The following is a 24,226-nucleotide window of genomic DNA, read 5'->3' as shown; positions in this document are numbered from 1 at the left end:
GAGGCAAAGGTCCTCCTTTGGGAATTGTGCCTTGATCATGGTAAAAAGGATATTGGTTGAGCAGCTGATTTCAAGGCAGAAAGATGACTAATGAAAATAAAATAAATAATAGTAACATTGAGGTCACCATTCTATCTTCTGTGTCAACTATTTGCACCATCAGTTTACTCAATTGTAAAATTAGGTTGTTAGAATCAGTGGCCTCTGAGACCCTTTACAGCTCTAGATCAGTGATTCTCTGATCCATGCTAGGATTTAATTTGAAAGGAAATGGGAAACAGATGATTTTCTCCTCAAGTTTATCTTCTATCTGGATTTCAACTACCAGTTGGGGAAAGTTATTTTTATTTAAAAGCTCTTTTTTTCTAATCACTGAGCTTCAATATAGGAGGGATCCCCTAGACTCCTTCATTTCACTTCAATTAAATTGACTTTGATGATTAATTAAGCACCTATTAGGTATTATGCTAGGTGCTGGGGATATAAAGACAAAAATTGAGTTCCTGCACTCAAGGAGCTTAAAGTCTATTGGATACACATATGGTAAATAAATATTAAATAATTTTTGAAGCAGAGTACTAACTCTTGGGGAGATTATACTTCATGTAGGAAGTGACACTCCACCAGAGCTTGTGAGTTAAGAATCCCAAGAGGCAGAGGTAAGAAGGGTCAGGGTAGGAGATGAGATTGTCCTATACAGAGAACCATCACATAGGTTAGTCTCTGGTATTCAGGATTTACTGGGGAGGTAAATTAAGGAAAGAGTGATGGGAACTAAGGAATGTTGAAATATTTCTTCACCAATGAGAGAGGGAGCATCAGGGAGGTCATGGTCAAGAGAGAGAATGTTCATTATATATGATCTTCCCAGGGTAATTGTAGAGGGTAATGGTAACAAAGCAATCTTATTCTTGGGATGCAGGTCCTTAATGACTTTGTTTTTGGTCTCTTTTTTTTTTTTCCAGAGCGATGAGGTTCTCACCGTCATTAAAGCCAAAGCACAGTGGCCAGCCTGGCAGCCTCTCAATGTGTAAGTCAGGAGCAGACTATGCCTTCCTTTGTACCATCTAGTTTTCAATGTCACAGAACAGACCCTTCTCCACACGGTGCTGGAAGAAAATCAATAAGCTGCAGCGAAAGCCTCCTGACTTTTTTACAGTCAGTAACACCTGTCAGGAAGTGATAATGGGGTTGGATTTATACAAGTATGTATGAAGACCCTCCTCCTGGATTTCATAGCAGGAACTCAGGCTCAGCCAATATTTCTCATCTAATTATAGTTTTAAATAAGACAGAGGGCTCTACTAAGACCAGTGTGACACTCCTTCTTGTCTTTGCCAATTATTCTTTCTTGACTTAAACATATTTCTTTTTGTTTTTTAAATTAAATTTTTGGGTTTTTTGCTATTAAGCAATTATTTTTTATGAGGCTAAACTTATTCTTTAGCCCTATGTAGGTATATTAAATTCTTGAGCTTATATTAATTCATGTTTATATCACTTAATTGTGGAGCTAAGTGGCTAGAGTTCTGGGTCTGGAGTCAGGAAAACGAATTTTTGGGAGTTTCAATATGACCTCAAACAATTATTAACTGTGTAACCTTGGGCAAGTGACTTAATGTTGTTAGTCTCGGTTTCTTATCTGTAAAATGAGCAGGAGAAGGAAGGAAATGACAAAAAACTGTAGTATCTTTGCAAAGAAAATCCCAAATGGGATCATGGACAGTCAGACATGACTGAGAAATGACTGAACAACCTTTCACTTAAAGCATTTTTGCTACAACTCTCTGAGAGTAGGTAGTCTCTGTATTATTTTTCTCATTTAACAAATAGAAAAAAATAGAGGCTTGAAGATGTTAAGTGGCTAGTAAGTGTTGGAAACAGAACTGAAACTCATGTCTCTTGACTCCAAGTTCAGAATTCTTTTTACTCCCCCATGCTGTTTCTCATTCATCCCACACCCAATTGCTTTCAGGGCCTCCTTTCCACCAGAAAAATCTCTTTCTTACTTTATATCTTATTCAGAAATGTCCTGGCTCTAAGGCAATCTAAAAAAGAAAAGCTAGTTTTACAAACCACTTAAAATGGGACCATTCTTCAGTTGATAAGAGTATTCCCACTTCAATAGCAAGGCAACTGAATGCTTTTACAGCATAATTCCATTTACCAAACTTTGGTTTAGGAATTTTTAGTTGTCTCACAGAGGTGATTTCATTTGGCCAAAAGATGAAAACGTGTATATCCTCCTCCCACTGCTATTCAATATTTACTTTGGCAGAATAATTAAAATATTATCAGCCTCTTAAACTTGGCAGTTATAAAATTTATGTTTATGTGACCCTACTGTCCTTTATATATGTAATCCCACAACAACTGAAAAGAATCTTTTAGTACAATTATTTTTTTTAAGCAGATTGGAGGGGGAGAGGGAAATCTAATACATTTTGATGGTCTAGAGCAGTGATTCCCAAAGTGGGCACCACCGCCCCCTGGTGGATGCTGCAGTGATCCAGGTGATGGTCACAGGTGCATTTATCTTTCCTATTAATTGCTATTAAAATTTAAAAAAATTAATTTCCTGGGGGCTAAGTAATATTTTTTCTGGAAAGGGGGCAGTAGGCCAAAAAAGTTTGGGAACCACTGGTCTAGAGTCACTCGATTGATTAATATTAAGCCTTATCACAATAAGGAATACAGGGCAGATGAACTGGAGGAGCAATTAGGCAACAACTACTGCCAATAACCCCAAGGAATATTATGCCTTCTCTCTCATGTTAAGGTTCCATAGTCAGCATATTAATTAACCCTAGAATCATAGCATCATAAATTTAGAGTGGAAATAGACCTTAGAAGTCACCTTGCTTTTTGTTGCTGTTTACAGATTGGCCCATTAAGCTTCTACTTGAAAGCACTGGGTGACTTTATCTGTTTTACATGTATGCTTGTGTTCCCTTGTGTTGTGTGCATCTTTGGAGAAATTTTGTGTGCTGAGCCATGCTGCAATTTTCTTGACATCCTGGGTACAGAGAGCACCAAGGTTTTGATGCTATGAGTCTGTGTCATGAGATTACTAGCAACTACATCCTTCACAATGTTTTTTTGTTTGTTTTGGGTAATTTTTAAAAATTTCATTTAATTAATTAATTTAGAACATTTTTCCATGGTTATCAGATTCATGTTTTTTCCCTCCCAACCCCCCAACTGCCTTCCATAGCCAATGCACAGTTCCACTGGGTTTTACATGTGTCATTGATCAGGAACTATTTCCATGTTATTGATATTTGCACTAGGGTGATCCTTTAAATTCAATATCCCCAATCATACCCTTCACAATGTTTTATAAACCCTCATTCCTTCAACTTTGCCCCTGGATTCTGGCAACACCTATGTTCTTATTCTAATCAAATGCTTTTCTAGAATCCTTGTACCATGAGAGTAAAAAGTACAGTTGCTAATCTTGTCAGAGATTTACTGAAATTCTACCTCACAAATGCCAACCCTATCAGCCCTTCCCAAAAACTATTTCATAGTGAAACCATAACTTATTTGCATTGGGGAGCAGAGATCCAGAGTTAAGATAATATGAGCTATATATCTTACTGAATGGTTTCCTAGCTCTTAAATTTGTCCACCATCAAATTTGGACCAAGGACACTCGTTAGTCTGAACTTGTGTTCTTCATATGGACAAATTCATTAGTATGATATTTTGATACTCCAAAGATCGCTGATTTAATCAATGTGGTTATTCCTTCCTTTGATGAAAATTGAGATTCCTCTCTTACTTGGTTGATAGTTGGTTTTTTGTAGGTTGCTATGACCTAGCATGTGTCTATAATGGCGGTGACAAGGGAAGGCTGAGGTTGGTGGATGGATTGAGCTTGGAAGGGTTGAGCTGTAGTAGGACTCAAGCCAATCAGGCACCTTCACTCAGTTTGGGATCAAAAAGATACATTTCCAGCAATGGGAAACCAACAGGGCCTGGTAAGAAATGGAGGAGGTTAAATCTTCTATGCTGATCAAAGAGAGAGATCAAGCCTAAGAGTAATAACCACTATACTTCCTGCCTGAACAAGATAGGGACATTTAATGTATTAAAGAAAAAAAAGAAAGTTATGGAAGTAACTAGGACTCAGTGGATTGAGAGCCAGGCATAGAGATGGGAGGTTCTGAGTTCAAATCTAGCCTGAGACACTTCCTAGCTATGTTACCCTGGGCAAGTCACTTAACACCCATTGTCTAGTCCTTATTGCTCTTCTGCCTTGGAACCAATACACAATATTGATGTGAAAAGTGAAGGTATGCAGTTTGTTTGTTCGTTTGTTTCTTAAGAAAGAAAAAAAGGTTCCTAAGGCAAAAATATTTACCACTCTGTGGTCCCCCTGGTGATGAGCCAATCTGACATTAACTAGATTGATTCTTGGACCATAACATGTAGTCTACTTCCAAGTCTGTATTGAAAGCGTTTTCAGGTTTCTAGGATTTGCCAAAACCCATTCGCTATTATCACAGCCTTGAGAACCCAGGATTACCTTCTCACCATAAGCAGGAACTTAAAAAACCCTTAAAAACCCATCTGAAAACAACTATTCAAAATGGTGCTAGGTCCATCTCCAAAAACACAACATTTAAATTTATAAAGATCACAGCCAGCTTCATCCAAATGAACTCATGGAGAATTTCTTAAATAGTCTTTTTATAATAAAGCTTTATAAATAGATCTTTGGTTGAAGTACCTGTTGGGATGGGCTACCTTCCAATTTTTCTCAAATCACAGTTTGAAGTATTTAGGTTAAGTCATTCTCCTTGTGCTATCTTATTATCTGGATGACCTTAGATGAGTCTCTTTACTTCCTGGGACCTCACTTGTCTCTTCTGTAAAATGGTAGAGGTTCATCTAATGATTTCTCAATCTATATTAAAGGTCAGGTGCTATAAGCATTATGGAGTATAATTCCAAGTCATTCCTCTTGCCATGTAATTAACTACTTCCTAAGTCCTTCAATCCCACAAATGATGTGTAACTAAGGAATTTTTAAATCAGGGATTCTTAACCTGGGGTCTGTGAATTTGATTTTTCTAATTTGATAGATATATACTAAAATAATTGGTTTCCTTTGTAATCCTACGAGTTATATTTATTTTAAAATTATTCCATATGATTATGATGAAATACCACTGAGTAGTAAGAACCTATGAGCAGAATAATTTATAGACTTAGAAAGAACTAAATGAGATAGTGACGAGTGAAATAAATAGAACTAAGAGAACATTACATATAGCTACAGATTTAATATTTGAAGAATAACTTGTAAATCATTCACCTCTAGAGAATGAACCAATAAGTGGAAATATGAGACATCTATATTTACATGTCCGTTTGCCAGATGATGCCTTTTATAGGGGGAGGAGGGAAGGAAAATACCTAGAAAGAAATTCAATTAATAAATTATTTTAAAAATTATTTTGTAAAAGAGTCCATAGTCTTTACCAGACTTGAGAGGAGACTAGGATATTAAAAAATGTTCAAAACTCCTGCTTTATATCATAAATTTAAAGCTAGTAGGGATGTTAGGGCCCCTATAGTCAATATATTAATATAAATTTAGAGCTATAAGGTACCCTATAGATTATCTAGTTCAACCTCCTCATTTTACAGATAATAAAAAGAAAGAAAAAGGTAAAAACAAAAGCATTGTAAAAGAAATGCATCAGCAAGCAAAAAAAATTCATGAATTGACCACATCCAAAATAATTTCAGCCTCTACCCTGAGGCCATCATCCCCTTATGCTGACAAGAGCAAGAAACACATTTCATCATGAGTGAACTGCAATCATTATTTGTCAGTTACATTGATAAAAATTCTTGTATTTCAAAATGGTTTGTCTTTATAATGCTGGTGTTATCATTAAAATTGTTCTGCTGTTTCTGCTCATTTCATTCTGCATCCATTCATAGAAGTCTTCCCAGGTTTTCTGAAGCTGTCCCCTTCATCATTTTTTTATGGCACAATGTGTTCCACTGTATTCGTGTATCATAATTTGTTCAGTCATTCCCTAATTGATGGGCACCGTCTTAGTTCCAGTTCTTTGCCACTACAAAACGGCCATTTCATTCGTTTTTAATGTACACTATTTTGTGAATTTGGGATCATTCAATAAGATTCTTTTAGCAGTTTTAAGTGGTATCCATACATGCTCTATTAATATAGAAAAAGGAAAGGCATGTGTTTTCTTATATACATTTATAACTTTTAGGTTTTTATCTCTCTTGCATCTTTTTAAGTAATTATAATTATTCTTATTAAAGCTAAAATAACACCCTGATAATTCTTTTTCTAAAATGAAATCTGAAATTGTAACGCCTTTCACACATAGAAATTCTATGTTCTATTTTGGCCTTATACACTCACTGAAGTTTATTTCTCAAAAAATTAATTACTTTAAATGATGATAAATAACCATAAGCATATAAGACAAGGAATAACATTTCCTATAAAGCCTTAGCAGTTAAAAGAGAAAACCAAATGAAAAATTAAACAAACAAAAATGTGTTTATTCTCGGTCCCATCTGTCTGAAATTCTGCTACCTTTGGCCTCCTCTTCTCATTTTTTTATGTACTCATAGTCACTATGTTATGGTAAAGTCCTAATTAGTGATTTCACTTCATTTGTCTTTGCATCACTCCCTATATTCTTCACATTATAATGTTCCCTTAAATTATTGGCTCATAATTTTTCTGCTATTCTCTACTAGTTGAGCAATAGGTTTCCAGTTTTTTTGTTATTAAAAATAAAACATCAATGAACATTTTTAACAGATTAGGGTTTTTTAACTTTTAAATTTTTAGGATAATGTCCTGTTAGCGCACTATTGGGTCCAAAGGTATCTTTAGGTCTATTAAAAATTATTTAACAATGCAACTATTCTTCACCTCATACAACTTTCATGGAAAATAATGAAATTCTGGGCTAAATAATTTGATTAATACCCAACTGAATAGAAGCACATCTTTTATGTAAAGCAAATTGTATGTGTGCCATCAAGATCTCCTTTTTCTTATTGGAGCACAGAATTATCTTTTTCTCAAAGAAAAAATGAGCCATTTTAATTGAATTTTGAATTTTTATCTGCAGCCCTCTATTTACTGAGAAATATTGTTTCCCCATTCTCTGGCCTTGAATCCTAAAGTGCCTGTTTTCTTTTTGATGACAAAACAGCAGATTATCTGAAGCCCAGGAGAGAAGATAAAAGAATAAATTTAAACTTTTATGATGGAATTTTAGTATAAATCATATTTTATGATGTAACTTTAAGATGTCAAGCACAGTATTTGGTCCAGGAGGGCAATCTAGGATTTTGCCAAGGATATCCCTCCCATAATATGGTGGCTAAGCTTCTGAGTGTCAAGGTCTCTAACTCTTACCAATGCACGACTGCTTCAGATTCCTCTATTTTTATATCAATATAAACTAGCTGATTTGTATTGGAAATACACACAGAAAATCAATAAATAAGTTATCATTTGAAAGGGGAGAGAGGCTGGTTCAGTCTGAAAGAGTGGATTTCAGTTTTAGAAGCCTGACCTGATGATCAAAGCTTTAGAAGAGTAAAAGCCTGAAATTGTGGGACTCTTCTATAACTGGACTGGTCAGGAACTGGTTGAGAACTCTACACAGCTCAAGCACTTTGTGAGCCTATTATTGATCCAGTAAGGTTGGGAAAATCTACAAGGATAAAATCCTGTTTTGTGAGGCGCCAGACCTGAGGTGGTTTGTACAGATTGTCAGAATTCATTACCATTGCAGGAAGCATAGAATACTGAACAAATAAGGCCCAAGATAGGAGGCAAGTCTGGTGTTCAAAAGAAGAGGTCAGGAATATGTGAAAGAGGTCAGGAATATGTTGGTGATGAGATCCAAGGGAGAGGAATGAAAGAGTACAAAGTAAGTATGGAGTGCAAAGAGACTGAGCATCTAAACAGGTTGAGCTTGCTCCATGACTTTAATTATGCTCAATGTTGTAAATCAGCTTTGGAGTGTTCTGTTCATCTTGCCTCTATGTTTCTCCACACTTTAATTGCAATGGAAAGAAAGCTGGATTTGGAATCAGGAATGGCCTGGGTTTTAATCCTTCCCTGATCAAGAAGTCTCAGCTTTCTAATATATGAGTATAATACTACCTGCAATAACTAGGGATAGCTAAATGGCACATGATAGACCTGGAATCAGGAAAGACCCAAATCCAAATCCAGGCTTAGATAGTTACTAACCTTGTGACCATGGGCTATATGATTTCAGACCTGGTGATCTGAGATATCATCGCCAATGGAAGAATTTTAAAAAATCCCAAGAAAGGACTTCTGATTCTTTTTTCTAAAGATGTCTATAATGTTACTAATTGGTCTTTTTTTATTTGGTTCCTCCAATCCCATTTCTAGCACAGTGCCTTACACATTGTAGGAATGGAATAAATGGATGCTGCAGTGAATTGTTGAACTTATCCTTCTGTGGTATCATTCTCAGTCCTGATCATCTTCCTCTATATGTAAAAGTTGATAAATCCTCTGCCTAAAATATGGTACCCAGAATGAATCTAATCATATTGCATATGAATCTATTTCATATCTAAAGCATGACTCTCCCTTATAGTATCCCCATGTATTCACCCAGGATCTGCTTTAAAACCTTCAGAGATGAGTAATTTACTACCCTTTGGAAGCCTTTGGGGAAAACTCTTCTAATTTTTCCCTTTGAAGTTCTTCTTCTATGGAACAACCCTTTGACTGTTTCACAGAACTGGATTTGTAAGGGATCTAATAATCTCTGGAGTCAGCACGCATTGTGTCTAGTTCTAGGAGCAAACAAAACAAGTCTTTTACCTCTTCCACATGGCAGTCCTTCAAAAAAATAGTTCTCATATTTCCTGTAGTCACCCACTCCCCACACACAATTTTTCTTTTATCCAGGATAAGCATGCCAAGTTGCTTCAATTGATCCTCACTTGGCATGGTTTCTAGCCCTCTCCCACAGTACTATTTGCCCTTTCTTGGATGTGGTCTAGTTGGTCAAAATCTTTCTAAAATATCAGGCATCTTCATGATACCTACAATGTTGCCAATTAGTGTTCTCTTTTTCAAGCCTTAATCACCATTTTTTTCAAGCCTGTGTCCATCACAGTGCCTACATGTACCAGAAATAACTGGTTGCCCCAAAGAATTGACTTGCTGAACTGATTACTTTATAAAACAGTTCTTTATCTTTTTAAATTTAAATTTATTCATTTTTGTTACATTAAAATACCCAGTTAATTCACTCCCTCCTTCCCCTCCCCATTAAAGAAGGCATCATTTGACAAAAAGATATGTGTATATATAAAACTATGTTTTACTTATCAGTTCTTTCTCTGGAGGTAGACATACACAATCCGTTTTTCAAATAGTGTTTCTGTTGCTGTATATAATGTTCTCTTGGCTCTGCTCATTTCACTCTTCATAATTTCATTTAACTCTTCCCATGAGTAAGAATGAAAAGCAAGCTCTGACATTTTGAAAATTGTCATTTAGAATGTTGAGGAAGAAGAAGCCAGTGACAGTTGGATGAGAGAAGAGACTTCTGGGAAAGAGAAGCCTGAGGAGCAGCTTTTGGGGGGAAGCCAGAGTGGGAGGTGGTTGAAACTGGCTCTGTGACTCTCAGAAGTGAGCTTTGGGGGCTTTTCCCTGGTATACAAAAAAAGATCTGCTTTTCTCCTGAAACAGCTTTTTCCTGTAATTCACTTATACCTGCAACAGTGCCAACAGAGTTTGGGGGTTTCTGGACTTCTTTTGGGGAGCCAGTCCCTGAACACCACTTGCCTTGGGCTTGGATCAGCAGTATCCCTCCTTGACTTATATCAACCATAGCTTTAGAAATATAAATTAGTGGACTCTGGAAAGTGAAGCTGTGTTTGGGGAACACCTGTCTGACCCTAGGGTGGCTCTGCTCATTTCACTCTTCATAATTTCATTTAAGTCTTTCCATGTTTTTCCAAAGTTAACTTGTTCATCAAATGTATTCCTTCACAGTCATATGCCACAATTTGTTTTGCCATTCCCCAATTGATGGGCATCCTTCAATTTCCAGTTCTTTGCCACCACAAAGAGAGATGCTATAAATATTTTAGAACATATAGATTGTTTTCTTTTTTCCTAGGTTTCCTTAGGAAAAAGACCCAATAAAGGCATTGCTAGATCGTCAAAGGATATACACAGTGTTATAAATCTCTGGACATAATTACAGCTTGCTCTCCAAAATGCCTAGATCAGTTCACAGTTCCACCAACAGTGTATTAGTGCATTTTTCCACACTCCCCAACATTTCCTTTTGACCTTTTAGCCAATCTGATAGGTGTGGGATGATATCTCAAAGTTGTTTCACATTTTTCTAATCAATAATGTTTTAGAGAATTTTTCATATAATTCTATATAGCTTTGATTTCTTTATTCAAAACTGTCTGTTCATATTTTTTAATCATTTATCAATCAGGATCATATCAAGTTTTCTATATATTTTAGATATGAGACATGTATTTGAGAAACTGTCTCTAAAAATTTCCCAACTTACTGCTTTCCTTCTAATCTTAACTACATTAATTTTACTTACACAAACCCTTTTAAATTTAATGTATTCAACATTATCCTCTTTTCCATCTCACAATGGTATCTTTTTCTTGTTTATTCATAAATTCTTCTCCTATCCATAATTCTAATAATAATATGTTCCCTACTCTTCTCTTTAACTCATCATCCTGATCACACGCCTCTGGATGTATTAGTTTGTCAGTCTCCTTTCTCCAAACTGAATTTTAGAATCCAGCGGTACTCTAACAAGAGCAGAGTATGGCCAAGTGGAGTCTTTGTTCCCAACATTATTTCTTCCATTGATATTGCTTAAAATCATATTACTATTTTTTTCATACTTAAGGCATACTAGACTTCCAGTTCACTAAACTCTTCAAGTCTGTATGTAAACTGTCGTTTTGCCCTCTTACTACTACCCTCTCCCCTCACATCTCTGAGGTTGATTTTTTTTTAACTCAGGTGTAGGAGTTTTACATTTTTCTCTATTACATTCATCTTAGTTGATTTAATTCATTGTTCTAGCCTGTTGATGTATTTTTACCCTCATTCTGTCATCCAGCACATGTCATTCTTTCCAGATTCAAGCCATTTGAAAGTTTGCTTAGCATGCCATCAGTAGCTTCATCCAGGTTATCAACAAAAATGTTGGAATAGAACTGAGACAGACACTGAAAATTCAGGCCAATTCACCAAGAATATATTAATCAAGTGCTGTTTCCCAGGTACTGGGGACAGAAATGAGGTTATATCTGTTCTAACTAAAATGGAAGGAGCTTTCATTTTCTCAAGGGAGAAATAATATTACATAGATGAGGAAATTCAAAATAGAAAGCAAGTAAATATTTTGTGGAGGTTATGCTGGTGATGGTGAGAAGAAGAAGCACTATTATCTGTACTTCACTGGAAACTTCCCTCTAGACTGATATGTCTCCATTAACCACAACTCCTTAGTTTGGTAATATTGAATCTTGATACAGTTCTGTGGCCTGAAAATCCCTCAGATAAAGGGTGGGGATATGGTATTTGTTTATACATATATGTTTTTCTTAATGAAAACATGTTCCATTGCAGCTATAAATGCTTTCCTTAATTAGTACTCACAAATCACCCAACAACTTTGTAAAATGTTACAAGAAATTGATATCAAGATCACAGGCTTAGTGTTTAAAGAATACTTTCTCTCCCCCTTTTTAATTGAAGATTCTCACAAGAGGATCTTTGGCCCACCATTGTTCAGCAACTGTTACCTCTCTTATCCAAACTGGATCATTATTTTCACTCTAATTAAGCAGAAGTCTCGCCATTCTTAGCTTTTTAAAAAAAAAAACTTTAAATTTCCATTTTTTACAGTGGTTCTGCGACTACAGCTGTATTAATGAATACTAACAAAGGGTGATTCAAATTAACAGGCATTTAAATTTGAGCAAGTGAAAGGAATTCGATTTTTGAAAAACTCTCAAGGCCAGAGATGACATCCATAAAGCACTACTGTCAATTAGTCTTTTGTGTTATTTCATTTGCAAGCAATAGAATTAATCAAAGATGGAATCCTTCATAACATGTCAACTGTAGTTCACACAATAGTATAAAGTAATCTTTCCTTCAAGCTAAGTCTAGTTTTCCACAGAACCCACCTTTCTAGTTTCTAGTCTGTCTTTAGCATGATCCAATTAAGAAATCAAATAGGGGAACCAAAGACTAGCTATAGGAGCAAAGTTTTGTTTTGCAAAAACAGTCCTACCACTCATTAATGTGTTTGCTCAATTGAGGTTAATGGAATTCTCTGCTCCCTGGCTCATTAGGAAGCAAGACTGACCTACTTTTACAAGGTCCTGGCCAGTGGAACTGACATGGTTTTCAATGAGTATTGTTTTTATCCCCAGGACCCATTTAAACAAGTGTAATCGGGAATGAACAAATTAGCTTGCAGATCTTTGTTTAGCTCTGGTAGAGCCCATCCAGCTGAGAACTATAGTTAGGAAAGGGAAAAGATATATTTTGAGCAAAAGAATTAAAAATTCCTCACTCATTTGTTATGCATTTGACTAAGTGGGATGCTGGTTTATTCTGCATCCTAATTTCCAAGTGTCTTGTGATGATGTTTATTTTTATTCACTTCCTTAAAAGTGAATAAGGTGAACTATTATCTTCTTTTAATAACCATCCATTAGACTTAATTAGCATTTGATTACATAAATTGTTCATAATTGTTGTTCCAGCTAATAGTTTTGAGATGAAACCTAGATTACTATAACCTCGTCGAGAAAGCAAATCAGAAGAAGGTTATATACAACTTTTACAACTTGGGGTTATCTATAAGAACATCTGTTTCCACATTGTCACCAGAACTCTTTATTAGATAAACTCGTTCTTTAGGGTATGGATATTTTCAGTCGTAACTATGGAATGTTTCAGGAGGCAAGGACGAGGGCAACATCAGCAACTACTCTGCCAAAAAAGATGTAGTTTAATCCTTTGTGTGCCAAAGGGCCATCCAATTTCCTCAGGGATGGCTCCTACCAGCTGTTACAGTTAAAATGGTGTGAAAAAGAAAGAGAGAGAGACCAGCTGGCTGGCTGCTTAGGCTGAGCCTCATGTGGTGTCTGCAGATTGATGGGGTCACAGGAGCTGGGGCTCAACTTTGAAAGTTCACACATTCAGTTGTATCAGATCACCAGTGTGAGCCGGCTTTGGATGACTAATTCACACTGCTTGAATCCACATGGGACAAATTGATGTCCCAGGTACCAATTTTCCAATTTACAATGGGAGGAAACTGGTCCTGGTAATTTGGACCAATCCCTGGTTTTCTAGAAAGTTCATTCAGGAAATAGATAAGTGCCACTCAGAAGATTGCTGGGGGCCAGTCTAATCAGAGCAGAAGAAGTTGTTTTTTATTTTAACCAAACCTGTGATTTCTTCTATGTAGGAGCTTCCTGAGAACTCTGCCATTGCAGATCTGAACCTCTTCTGTAATTTATAGTTTATATTTATCACTTTCCCTGTGCTTGGATATTTCTCTGTAGATAGTCTTTATGGATCATTGGACGCAGAGTGTCATCTCCCTTTATTCTGTTTGGAAGTAGCGTGGTATAGTGGAAAGAATACATTATTTAAAGATAGAGAACTTCAGTCCACATCCTCACTATGCTGCTTAATACCCATGTGGCCTTGAGCAAGTTCCTTAACTTCTCTGTTTTTTAGTTTCTTCTATAAAATTGGACTAGGTCACTTCTATAATCCTTCCAGCATCTCATTTATTCTCTGTAATCTACAGAGGAAAGGGTACTGAATTTTGAATCAAAGGACCTGATTTCAGTTCCCATCTCTATCACCTGTGTGAACTTGGTCGATTCACTTGCACTCAGTGTTTCTTCATTGATAGAGTTGAATTAGAGAAGTGATTCCCAAAGTGGGCGCCACTGCCCCCTGGTGGGTGCTGCAGTGATCCAGAGGAGCGGTGATGGCCACAGGTGCATTTATCTTTCCTATTAATTGCTATTAAAATTTTTAAAATTTAATTTCCAGGGGGCTAAATAATATTTTTTCTGGAAAGGGGGCGGTAGGCCAAAAGAGTTTGGGAACCATTGAATTAGAGAATCCTTAAGATCCCTTCCATCTTTCAATCTATGATCTTATGATTCTTTTCCGGACTCCATGTGATGCCCCCCCTCAATTCTAACAACCTTCCCTCAAGAATGTTACAATGAATTCCATCACAGCTTATATTTTATATTTATATTTTAGAATTCATAGACTGTTGGGCTAGAAAAAAAATTTAGAGGTCATGCAACCCAACCTTCTCACTCTGCAGTATTGGAAACAGAAGCCCAGAGCAATTAAGAGATTTGCCCAAGGTTATATACATTAGTATACAAGCTGTGCCTTTAACCCTGATCTCTAGACTTCTAGTTAAGAACTAGGACCTTTAAGTCTGCAGTTTGCTAAGCTCATTCTAAAACTGCAGCTGTTAAACTCTTCCAGTATGTGGGTGCTTTTTTTCCAATTCAGTTTCATAAGATAACCATTCCTGCCTTTATTGGGGATCTGCAACCCCCTTTACAATGACTATACCATGATCCCCAAAAGTCAATTTTCATCTCAGACCTGCAGGAAATTAGACACAAGTCTAATGAGTCACGCTCTTCTAATGTGTAGGAAAACGTCCAGAATTTAAGCTAGGTACTTTTGGAAAGGTATAAGTTTCATTAAACCTTATGGTCCTTTCAGCTCTGACTTTCCAGGAGTCTGAAAAGCTACCCTTAGCTCTGAGAATCTTACCACTTAGTGCTTTCATGTAGTGAATTACTTGGTTGCCTCCTAGTGTCAGAAAGGCATTCCAGCAGCATCTGGAACTTAGAAACTCATAGAGTATCTGACACTGAACCCAATCAGTTTCTGGCAAAGTAGAACCCCAGAATCCCAGAATATCAACTTGGTAGGGACCTCAGAGGTCACTTACCCTGGCCTGAGCAATTATCACCCTCTGTGTCATCTTTGAGACTTCATAGCTCTTTTCAAGCCATTGTCTCCTGGGTTTGTTCTGGAGCTTCTCCATCACCATAGTAGCTTTTAATGGTCATGTTCTTTTTTTCATTGTTTACTCAGTTTCGCAGCATAATTCTTGACTCTGAACTTTATATTAGAGTAGGATTCTGCTCCCCTCTGGGGAAGAGGTGGGGAAATAGCAGACCTGACATTTTGCTGCTTTCGCAACTCACTCTGGGAGACTGATGTGATATGATCCAAGGAGGTAGCTGTTTACTGCCCTCTGCATCTGTGGTCTTCACACAGACTTGGCTGGGGCACAACCTCTCCTCTCTGACCGGGAGCCTCGAACAAGAACTGGATAATGGGCAAAGATGCTATTAGATGGCACCCAAGCCTGATCCTTGTGCTTATACAGGAGTTCCCTGGGATGTCTTTCTCTCCACGTGTTCACTCCCCTTATGTCCCTGGGAACTGGGTGGCTCCCCATTACTGCTGCCACTGGTCAGCCTAAACCCCAGAATCCACTGATCTTTCTTATCTGCTTAAGTAGTTTGAGCTGGAGAAGTGATCCACTGTGACTTTTTTCCTTGACTTTGCCTCTCGAAATTTAGTTTGGTGAATTTTCTAAGACATTGTGAAAGAGATCTGGGAAGAACCAACCCTACCATCTTGCTTTGTCCCTCTGTATAATCATTAAGTAGGTCATCTAGCCTCTACTTAAGGACCTCCAGTGGGAGGCAACCTACAATTTCCCAAGGCAGTCCACTGCACTTTTAAGATGATTCTAATTATTATAAAGGTTTTTTTTCTAATATTGACCCCAAACCTGTCTCTCTCTAACTTTGACCTCTCCTGCTTAGAAATTTTTTTTCTTCCACATGACAGTCATTCAAGCCCTCAGTGAAAGCTATTATTTACTTGATGGTCTTCTTGTTCAGACTAAACCTTTACATTTTCTTCAAATGACCTTCATATAGCATGATCTCTAGTAATCTCAATATCCTAGTTGCCCTCCTGCTGACACTCCATCTTTTCCATGTCCTTGCTAAAAAATAGCTCCCAGGAATGAATGCCTGCCCTGAGATGTGCTCTTATCAGGGCAGACTGAAGCAGTGCCACCACCTCCTGGATGCTGTGGCATGGCATTCCTTGTCCTGGCTACCATGTCACACTACTGGTTCATTCCCTAGATCTTTTTCTGGAGAACTGTTTTACAACTAAGTCACTCCTCGCAAATATTGGTAAATGTTGCTCTCCAGCCTTCCTCCTATTTTGATTTTCCAGAGTCAGTAGTAGCAGGGACAAGTTGATCTAAATTGATTAGATCTGATCCACTGACCAGGTCAGATCTGATCAACTACTGAGCGGGTCTAAGTACTTTATTACTCCCACCCTTTACTCTGGCTAGCAAATACAGAAAAGAAATTTGCAGAATAAAGCATATCGAAATAATGTGATTTATTATTCAGCAAGTTACATCTGTTTTAATCCCTTTGCAGTTAATAGGCATTGTTCCTCACTTATCTACCTCAAATGATGCTCAGGCATCTAGGAACTCACCTTTACTTTTGTTCACCCTCATTATATCCTTGGCACATAGTGGCATAGCTTTGCTTTGCACATACCTAGAACAGATTATAGGGAACAAACTTATGTCACTCAGATATAGTTTTTTATTGCACCTCAATTACTTAATAGTCTTCTAGTGCAGAGGTGTTAAATCACATGCAGTGGCAAAACTCCCAAGGATGATTTAACCCAGATAAACATGTAATTGGGAAATATTAAGCAAAATAAATAAAAATAAAATATCATGTAAATGTGTGGTTTTCTAAGTTAATGTGTGGCCCACCATGATCCTTAGGCTTGATTTACTGGCCTCAATTAAATCTGAGTTTAACCCCAGTGGGCTTTAGTTTACCTCTTGTTACACCAACCTGGTGCCATTTCTGTAATTTTTTATGAGTTCTCCTTTCTTGTTTTGTTCAGTGAATATAGCTGAGTTTTTGCTTCTAGTCTTGCCTGAATTAATAGTTCTTGAAATAAAATACTTGCAAAAGGTTGAGACTATATGTTCCTACCGATAAAGTAAAGTTAGTGATATTAATTTACAAATAAAAAGAGGTCTGTTCTTGGACCTGAGCCAGCAGCTGCCCAAGTGTCTATCCCTAACCCAACCTACTAGTTTGTTTTGCTTTATAGCTTCTGGGTTTTAAGGATCCTCTTGTAAATTTTTCTTTAACTCCCTGACTACAATAACATTACCTCACTTTATATTAAATTCAAAAAGAGGCAATAAATGAGAAATATAGTGTGTGGGCCTACAACCCCAACTGAGTTCTTGGCCATGAGCTTATTCAATAGAAACAAAGCTGACATGTTTTAAGAGCTTTAATGTTTCCTAAGCACTTTATGAATAGTGATCTTATTTCAGGGTCACAAAAACCCTATGGAATAGGTATTAAAATTATTATTCCCTTTTTACAGATGATAAAATGGAGGCAAAGGAAGGTAAACTAACTAGCCCATGTTCATATGGCTAATAAGGGTCAAAAGTAAGATTTAAGCTCATCTCCCTGACTTTGAAAGTCCAGCTCTTGGAATACATTTTCTCATTTCTTATTCCTTCTAATATTGATACCAATAAGCTATGCTACATAACATTTTAGAGGAGCGGTTCAAAACCACTGGAGCTGGTCCCTTAGGTCAACATTTTGAGTTCCAAATTCAGTCAAATGCCCAACCTCACTGGTATGCTCTTCCATCCACCAGGAACATCCCATACTTATCCAATTGTAATTTTCTCCTTTATATCCTTATTTACAACCTCTAGATGGTGCTAGATGCCTCCAGCCCAGTCTTATAAAGTCTTGGGATGTTTGATCAGTTCCTGCAAGCTGAGAAACCCAGCCAGCAAACCAGCCAGGGACTAAAAAGCAGATTACTCTATTCAAGAGGTGATAGAAAGGAAATTTTATTGTGCCCCAGTACACACACAAAACAAAATATTGATATTCCAGGTACACAGATATAGGGATGCTATTGACATTCGTTCCAAAAGTAACACAACTGATATCTCTGAGACACTAACTTGAAATATGATTTATTTAGCCCCTTCCATGTCTAGTCAGTGCCTGGCATATAGTGAACATTCGATGGTTTTTTCTTTCATTTATTCCCATCTACTACAGACAATTTCGTGTTTGTTTATGGAAATAAGACTCTGACTCAGTAGAGGAGTGGCTCCGTCCAAGTAGGTCAAAATAGCCATCAGGTTCAAATGGCTTCTATGTACCATTTCCCAGCGGAGCATTTGAGAACACAAGGAGATAATTTTCTATGTTTGTTTTTAACCGAGTCAACATGTGCAAAGCAGACTACAAAAGCATTTCAGTTTTCACTAGCGACTGTCACTTTTCAACTTGAAAAAACAGATTTTAAAAAAAATATCTCTTTTTCATTTTCACTGATGTCCCCAGTTTCAGGTAAGCCTAAACTTAGATCACATTACTGAAAACTATCCTTGGATTGGGCATCAAACCAAACATTATTTTATTATTTATCATTAATTTATTATTTTCCTATTTTCTTATTTTTATTTTCTTATTTATTTTCTTATTTCTTATTATATTATCATTAACAAATATTTCCATGTTGTGTAACATTGGTTTTCCCATGGCGATGTCAACAAATTGAGTCATTCCCTCCTGGAGCCTAACTTTCCTCAAAGGTCCCTATGTGGTCAGTGTAGTCCCAGATCAAGTTCCCATCATCCATTTGTCATTTTTTTGTGTGTGCCATTTTGTGCAATTAATCCAATTAATCCAAAGGGAGGTTATCCAAATCTATAAAGATATCAAATAATTCTAGTAAGAATTTTAGTAGGACAATTTTATTAATTCTTCAAAGGTCATGTTATCTAACAATGTATCCTGATGTTCACATTTATCTAATTCTTTTAGTTTTCCCAAGTTCTTTATTTACCTTACCCCATTTGATCTTCATGGCATTCCCATAAGGTAGATACTCTGATCATCTTCATTTTGTAGATAGGGAAATGGAGATCTTGAAGAGGTTTAGTGATGTGTTATGGGATTTCATAGCTAGTAAGTTTCTGAAAAGATTCAAAATTAGGTCTTCCTGTTTAGTTTTGTTTTTTTACCAGTTACATGTAATAAGAAATTTCCATGTAAATTTTCTGAAGTTAAAATGATCAAACTTGTCTCCCTCCCTCCCTTCCCTTCTCCTTCCCACTGCTGGCAGGTTATTTGATCTGGGTTATATTTCTATTATCATGCAAACATATCATACAAAAAAATTCCTTATTGGTCATTTTTATAAGTGAGTCATCTTATAAAACCAAAACTCCAAAACATAAACCCAAATAAACAAATGAAAAATCATGTGCTTTCATCCACATTCCAACTCCAACAGTTCTTTCTCAGGAGGTGGAGAGCTTTCTTTGTCATAAGTCCCTCAGAATTGTTCTGAATCATTGTACTACTGATAATAGCTAAGTTTATCACAGTTGATCATTCCACATTATTGCTGTTGCTGTGTGCAATCTTTTCCTGGTTCTGCTTATTTCACTCTGTATCAGTTCAAGAAGGTCTTTCCAGTTCTTGCAGAAATCATCCTTTTCATCATTCCTTACAATGCAATAGTACTCTGTTATCATCATATACCACAATTTGTTCAACCATTCCCTAATTGATTAATATCCCTTTAACTTTACTTCTGTGAAAAGTGTTTTGTAACTGTGTTCATATAATGCCTATGATTGTCTTGGCAATTAGATTTCCAAGTATTTTATATTGTCTAGAGTGATTTTAAGTGGATTTTCTCATTCTAACTCTTGCTGCTAGACTTTGTTGTAAATTTATTTTGTATCCCACAACTTTTCTAAAAAGTTATTAATTATTTCAACTAATTTTAATGAATTCTACAAGTATACCATCATATGATCCACAAAGAGTGATAGTTTCATTTCCTCATTGCCTGCTTTTACTCCTTCAATTTCTTTTCTTTCTTCCTGCCTTCAGTTCTAGCATTTAATCCCCTATGTCACTCTCCACACCAACATAAGAGAAAATGAGAAATAAGATAATGTATTTGGAAACTTTAGTGTGGAATAACAGCTTTGGGTCTATAGTTCTGGAACTATATATAGTTGTATATTTTTTGCTTTTTTGCACTCTTCTGCTATATTTCATGAGAAATGAGCTAATTTTAGTGACCCATCTTAAACAATTGGAGTAGAGTCAAGATGGGACTCACAAAGAGAAGCCCTCGGTTGCACTGTATGAAATCAAACTACTACAAGGAAACAATGTTGGTTATTATCATTTTGCAGGTTCTTTTGTAGAGGCAATGCATTTAAAAGTCTGAATATCATTTCCAAGTATCTCTAGTCAGTTGTTCCAGTCACCTAGCATAGCCAGGGACATTTGCCTGTACAACTTGAGAATAGTTCTTTAGTCATCTGACCCAGGCTCTGTGTAATTGTTAGCCAGTTTTGGAAAAATAATTCCTCTATCAGGCATTAACTCCCCTCCTTTGTAGCTTCCCAAATACAACTCAATTATGGGTCTGAGATCTCCCACCCCTAATGGTATTTATTCATAATAATTTCATTAGATTATCCTGCATATCACCAGTCCAAGTTTGGGGGGATTAAAAATCCCTTCTGCTTGGAAAAAAACTCACAGCACTAATGTCTGTTGTCTCTTGCCATCTCTTACCAAGTCCCTTCTCATTTAGCATTGTTATGACCTTCTGAGGAATAGTCCATTTCTGTTAACATAAAGTTAATTTGGATAAGTCTTCATGTCAAGGTTCATTTCTATCTTTATATATGTTGATATTAGTTTTGTGGATTTTTTTCCCACAGTGCTAGCCTGTCAAGATTTTTGGGATTAATTCTGTTACCCAACACATAAGCTGTCATTTATAGCTTCTTATCATCATCTCATTTGCTAAGTGTGCCATCTGTCCCAGAAACCAGGTTATTGATAAAAATGTTAAACAGCACAGGGCCAATGATAGGTCCCTGGAGCCTACTGATAGAGACTTCCCATCACATAAAAGTGGTTCATCAATCTCTCAGCCTAAACACTCAACCAGTTCAAAATATACCTAAATATACTCTCATCTCTTTCATATCTAGCTCATGGGAGAAATATGAGCTAGACCAGATTTTGAGAAATAACACAAAGCTAGCATTCAAGCCATTCTAATACAATAAGCATTTATTTAAGCATCTATTATGTGCAAAGCATTGATGACACAAAGACAAAGCAAAAAATAAGTAGAAAAGACTTTGTTAAGGTCTTTACTGAAATCTGGACATATTATTTCTATATCATTATCTACCAAGCTAGTTACCTTGTCAAAATAGTACATTGTTAGTTTGACATGAACAGTTTTTGATAAGCCATACACGTTCTTAGTGATTACCAAGTCACTTACTAAATGTTAAGAAATCAGTTCTTTAATAATGTGTTCTAGAATTTTTTCAAGAATCAACATTGATGATTAACATGTTTAAAGATAACATCCTATTCTCTTTGAAAGAGCAGGATCTTTGCCCTTTCCAGTATTATGACTCCTCTATTATTTTCCAGCATTTCTCTAAGATTATTGACCTCACATCTGTCAGGTCTTTAAGTGCCCTAGGATGCAGTTCATCTTGACCTGGGCATTCTAACTTGCTTGAGAATAGAATAGATACTCTCTTACCATTTCCTCATTTATCTTGGGTTTCATTCAGCTCCTTGTTAACCATTTTTCTTTGCTTCTTCCAAGTCTAAAGACCAACCTCCTTGGAAAAGAAAATGTAAACAAAATGAAGCTTGAGTGGTTCTTCCCTCTAGTCACTGTTTTGATCATCTCATCTCCCATTAGTAGTCATCTTATCTCTTGTTTGATATTTCTTTACTTCCTTTGTCTCAACACTCAAGATTTAAAAGAGCTTTTATTGTTGTAGTTGGCCTTGGTATAAATCACCAGCATTTATTATTCCAGCTTTTAGTAGTATTTACACTCTTCTTATAGGACTATATATTTCTTTTGTATTCATCCTTCATTTTCTGATCTTGATTATATCTTTTGTCTATGTCTTTTTATTTAATTTTTATTGTCATGCAAAACAGACTTCCATACAGGTCATTGTTGTAAGAGCAAATTCATACATAACCAAACTGCAAAATAAAATAATAAATACACTGATATGAAAGATGACTCCAACAGTTCTTTCTCTGGAGATGGATAGGATTTCCTGTCATGAGTCTTTTGGGATTTGTCCCAGATCATTGCATTGCTAAAAGTACCCAAGTTTTCACAGATAATTATCATATAATATTTCTGTTGTTGTGTACAATGTTGTCCCAGTTCTGTTTATTTTTCTCTGCATCAGTTCCTGCAGATATTTCCAGTTATTTTCTGGAATCATTTTGCTTATCATTTCTTATTGAACAATATTATTCCATCACTAACATGCACCACAATTTGTTCAGCCATTCCACAACTGATGGTCATCCCTCAATTTCCAATTCTTTGCGACTACAAAAAAAAAGGTGCTATTAATATTTTTGTACAAGTAGGTCTTTTCTCCTTTTTTTATTATCTCCTTGGGATACAGACCCAATAGTGGTATTACCAGATCAGAGTATGCACAATTTTATAGCCCTTTGAGCATAGTTTAAAACTGCCCACCAGAATGGTTGGATCAGTTCACAACTCCAACAACAATGCATTAGTGTTCCAATTTTGCCACATTCCTTCCAACATTTTCTACTTCCCTTTACTGCCAAATTGGCCAATCTGATAGATGTGAGGTGGTACCGCAGTGTTGTTTTAATTTGCATTTAACACAATCAAAATTATTCAATTTACATCTTGTAAATATGCTCTACCTCTTGTTCGGTCATAAATTCTTCCCTTCTCCAAAGATCTGCCAGGCAAACTATTCTGTGTTCCCCTAATTTAGGTATGGTATCACCCTTCGTATCTAAATCATATATCCATTTTGACCATATCTTGGTACAGGGCAATGATGGCAACATCTTTTAGAAGGGCAAGTGATATCCTCAGGTGCAAGTAGAAAGGAAGAAGGTAGAAGCCCACAGCCCAGCCAGCATCCCTCTGGCTTTCTAGTAAGGAACTCTGGTGAACTTTGTTCTGGAGTGACAGTGGGCATGACCACAGAGAGGGCTATGAGTGCCTCCTCAGGCATGTATGCCATAGGTTCAACACCAGGGCTATAGGGTGTGAGATATTGGGTTATATCTCATATATATATTAGCTGTATCTCATATATATATATATATATATATTAGCTGTATCTCATATATATATATGTGTATATATATATATATATATATATATATATTAGCTGTATATGTTTTTTAATATCTCAATTACCCAACAAACTCCCTTTGGATTCCAAATTGAATCTCTTGAGATGCTCCTTTTTCCTCCTTATTACAGTCTTTTATGTCTTTAGAATTTATGTCTTTAAAATTTTATAATTTTGTGTTTCCCTTTCATAACAGACTCTTAGACTAGTAGACTCTACCTATGTTTTCTCAAAATTTGTAAATTAAATTAATAATGTATATCCAAAATGCAGGCTATTTCATACTATTCCTGGATTTTCTGTCTTCCATTTTACAGGATTTAAGATGAACAATTACTTGCCTCCAAGAATCCTATCATATCTATCATAGCAATCAGTTTCTCCTGACAGAATTGAGTCCAGAGTATCATTTACTCTTTGCTTCCTTCACCATTTGATATTTTTCTATTAAGACAAGTAAAGAATTTCTCAATTGCTCTCATTTTTACTAAGGGGAGCTTCAGGAATAAATTAGTTAAAACTCTCGTCACCATTATATTGTGAATCCTTTTCAGATTTTTAATCTGTTTTTTATACTCATCACCTAGTTGCTTTTTCAATCCAGGTGGTCTAGCATATACTCTCTTAATAACATAAATTACATTAACTCTTAAGTTGAGTGTGATTTAGGCAGGCAATGATAATCCTTTGCAAAGCTCCCCCCATACCCACCTTGATTTTTACTGAATGTTCTCTTTGCTGATGAGACCTAGGGATCTACA

At 36.3% G+C, this 24,226-nt stretch overlaps 1 protein-coding gene across 1 annotated transcript in view; it reads left to right on the top strand.

Annotated features, from left to right (window-relative positions):
- The window catches only part of SPON1 (spondin 1), a 401,779-nt gene that overhangs the window by 335,583 nt on the left and 41,970 nt on the right, over nt 1–24,226 (top strand). Inside the window, exon 7 of the mRNA XM_044680980.1 lies at nt 966–1,030. Coding sequence (XP_044536915.1) covers nt 966–1,030 — 65 coding nt within the window. The remainder of the gene's footprint in view (nt 1–965; nt 1,031–24,226) is intronic.

The sequence above is a fragment of the Gracilinanus agilis genome, chromosome 6 (assembly GCF_016433145.1).
Source record: "Gracilinanus agilis isolate LMUSP501 chromosome 6, AgileGrace, whole genome shotgun sequence".
Classification (NCBI taxonomy): Eukaryota; Metazoa; Chordata; class Mammalia; order Didelphimorphia; family Didelphidae; genus Gracilinanus; species Gracilinanus agilis.
The sequence above is the reverse complement of the archived record's forward strand: the minus strand, read 5'-3'. Positions and strand labels throughout refer to the sequence as shown.